We start from the raw sequence: 2,757 nt of genomic DNA, 5'->3' as shown, positions 1-2,757 counted from the left end.
ACCGAGTGAAATTCGTCCCACACAGCAATACTTCTGAATGCCATCTTCATTGGCATTCGGAAGTAAAAATGAGCCTACACACGTGACGGGTGTGGATATTATTAAAAAAGAATTTAAGGCGTTGTCTATACTTTAGATGGGTGTAGATACCGTTGAAAAAGTATTAGCCATTGTTTCATGTGACGGTTGTAGATATAGCTAGATATGGTTGAAAAAAAATACTAGCTCTCGTCTAAACCCGGGTGAAGGGTGTAGGCATTGTTAACAAAATCAGCTCTCCACAACGGGAAAAATCATTCCACCAATCAGATGACAACAATAGAAACGTGAAGGGTTTTTTTTTTGTCAACTTTGTGAGCAATAGAAGCATTCAATGGCCGTGATTTGCAGTGAACCCGAACGGTGATCAAGAGTGGTCACATAATCGTATATTAATGATATAGAGCGGTTTTCAATTGAGTGTCGTAAAACCAAAACCAAACCAATTACTTACCAATTAGACTACTTAGCCAATCTCAAACCGTAGTAAAACCAAAACCAAAACCAAAGTAATTGTCTAGTTACTTTCCACACTCAATTGAAAACCGCTCTAATAACCAATGAAATACCAGGTGAACTTTCGCGTGGAAACATGATATCTTCACTAGTGAAAATAACTTGTTCTCTTCACGTGTGAAAAAAATCACCGTTGCTTGGTTACATAATAGATGGCGCCTTTCGCAGCGAAAGTGAAATTTTTTGGGATTTCATTAGTGTTGATATAATAAATAGAACATTACATGTCCACTTGAAGATACGAAATTTCTCGCCTCGTGTTGAAGAATATTTCACTCGTTCACTGCGCTCACTCGTAAAATACTTTTCAACACTCGAAGAGAAATTTCGTATCTCCGCGTGGCCATGTAAGCTCATGTTATATTCTCTATATTTTTGATATCATATAGAAAGTCACTGGTGGTGAAGGTGATATGTGCAGGATATTTTCTCTCCCTAAAGTAAGCTGTTTTGAAAGCCTTGCTCAACAGGGAAATGATTATTCAACCAATCAAATTGCAACCATAGAACGCCAGAAGGCTTGATTTGTTTGCTCTATTGCTTGTGAGTGTTCGCGTGATTAAAATGAACATTAGGAACATTCAGCTCGGACGGTTCTTGCAGCACGTTATCTCTGTCAAATTGAAAGCCACAAGTCATGAAGGTGATATTTGCAGGAATGAATAAAACTGGTACAAAATCGATCACCAAAGCTCTGCGCCATCTTGGGTTTACGGTGTTTGACTGGGAGGAACAAACTTTCGACTTTCTGGATCACTGGGTTGATGTTTTTCAAAATGGCGCCAGGCCAGATGTCAAGCGAGTTTATCAGAATGCTGATGCAGTCGTGGATATACCGGGAAACATTTTCTACGAGGAAATACTGGAATCATTTCCTGACTGTAAAGTGGTTTTGAGCGAACGAGAAGAAGACTCGTGGGTCAAAAGCGTCATGAATCATCTTGAAAACGTGGCAGTTACACCATCCTACATACGCAGCATATTTTCCATGTTATCGCCAACGGCTAGAAAGATCTCACACATATCGGATTCTAACCTTACCGCCGTATTTGGCTCGCTCAATACCAAATCCACGTATGTTTTCAGAAAGCGCTATCGTCTCCACAATCAACGTGTTAAGTCTGTGGTTCCCGCTGACAAGCTGTTGGTGTATAACGTAAAACAAGGATGGAAACCATTGTGTGAATTCGTGGCCTGTACGACTCCGGCTATTCCCTTCCCGTATGAAAATATTGATGCTGAAATAACTAAGGTGCAATTGGACATGACTAGAACGGGTCGGCAGGCAAAAAGAGAAATACAGCGCAGTGTATTCATAATTTTCTGTGTGCTTGTAATGGTCGTAGCTATAATTATGGCTATTTGTGTAAGTTATTGACGATATGAACCGATTCCATTGAGACCAAAATGTAAAAGGTTCTCTGACCAATCAGAACTTACTCATCGGTCAAAATTGTGGCTGCAATATTTTAAGGATTTGTATGACGCTTCAAGCTAAAATTGATAGCGAAATAAAATGTTAATAAAATAAAAAGCTCGTTATTAACGCCGTTATTGGGATAATTCACTAGATTAGCCTTTACCATTTGGATAATCTCGGCTCACTCCCTACTTAGATGTTCTAAACTTTATTCTTTATTGAGAATGTATTTAAGTCACGACGTTTCGACCTCTCTGAGAACATTCTCAAGTGCAAAGAAAAAATACAAAACTAGCATAAATATAACCGCAGTAAAAATAATTGAAAATGTCACGAACGGTAGAATGCAATGAAAGATGTGTTGATTAGTGATAAAAATATTTACGAAGCTAAAAAGGGACTTAAAACAATGAGACAATAAAACATTACTGATACACTTTTAAAGAACTTATTTAAATAGACCAACTAAATGATTCAGCAGGAATTGAATCACACTGTTTGTCCAGTGTTGGTTTCCCGTTTCAGTTAATTGACAAAAAACATTTCGAAAATAAAACAGTCAACAAAATCGATTTCTAAGAAATTACTCATTAGTATTCCTTAATTTCTAATCTGTACTTGTATAAATCAGAGCCGAGTTAGATAAATAGGGATATCAATATTACATGGCCAGGCGGAGATACGAAATTTCTCTTCGAGTGTTGAAAAATATTTCACGACTGAGGGAGAAATTTCGTATCTCCAAGTGGCCATGTAATGGTCTATTTATTACATACACCAAT

The 2,757-nt window shown here is 37.7% G+C and overlaps 1 protein-coding gene across 1 annotated transcript; it reads left to right on the top strand.

The window, feature by feature from the left end:
* Positions 1 to 884: 884 nt before the first annotated feature.
* On the top strand, positions 885 to 2,089 carry LOC110051120 (uncharacterized). Its single transcript, XM_020757097.2, has one exon. The coding sequence runs from the start codon at positions 1,193 to 1,195 to the stop codon at positions 1,931 to 1,933; it is 741 nt and encodes a 246-aa protein (XP_020612756.1). The 5' UTR covers positions 885 to 1,192; the 3' UTR covers positions 1,934 to 2,089.
* Positions 2,090 to 2,757: the final 668 nt, after the last annotated feature.

This window comes from Orbicella faveolata, unplaced genomic scaffold (assembly GCF_042242905.1).
Source record: "Orbicella faveolata isolate gen_17 unplaced genomic scaffold, um_ofav_v1 contig_13, whole genome shotgun sequence".
In the NCBI taxonomy this organism is placed as follows: Eukaryota; Metazoa; Cnidaria; class Anthozoa; order Scleractinia; family Merulinidae; genus Orbicella; species Orbicella faveolata.
The sequence above is the reverse complement of the archived record's forward strand: the minus strand, read 5'-3'. Positions and strand labels throughout refer to the sequence as shown.

Coding starts and splice junctions, on each gene's coding strand:
- LOC110051120 (XM_020757097.2), top strand. CDS start 1,193: ATGAAGGTGATATTTGCAGGAATGAATAAAACTGGTACAAAATCGATC.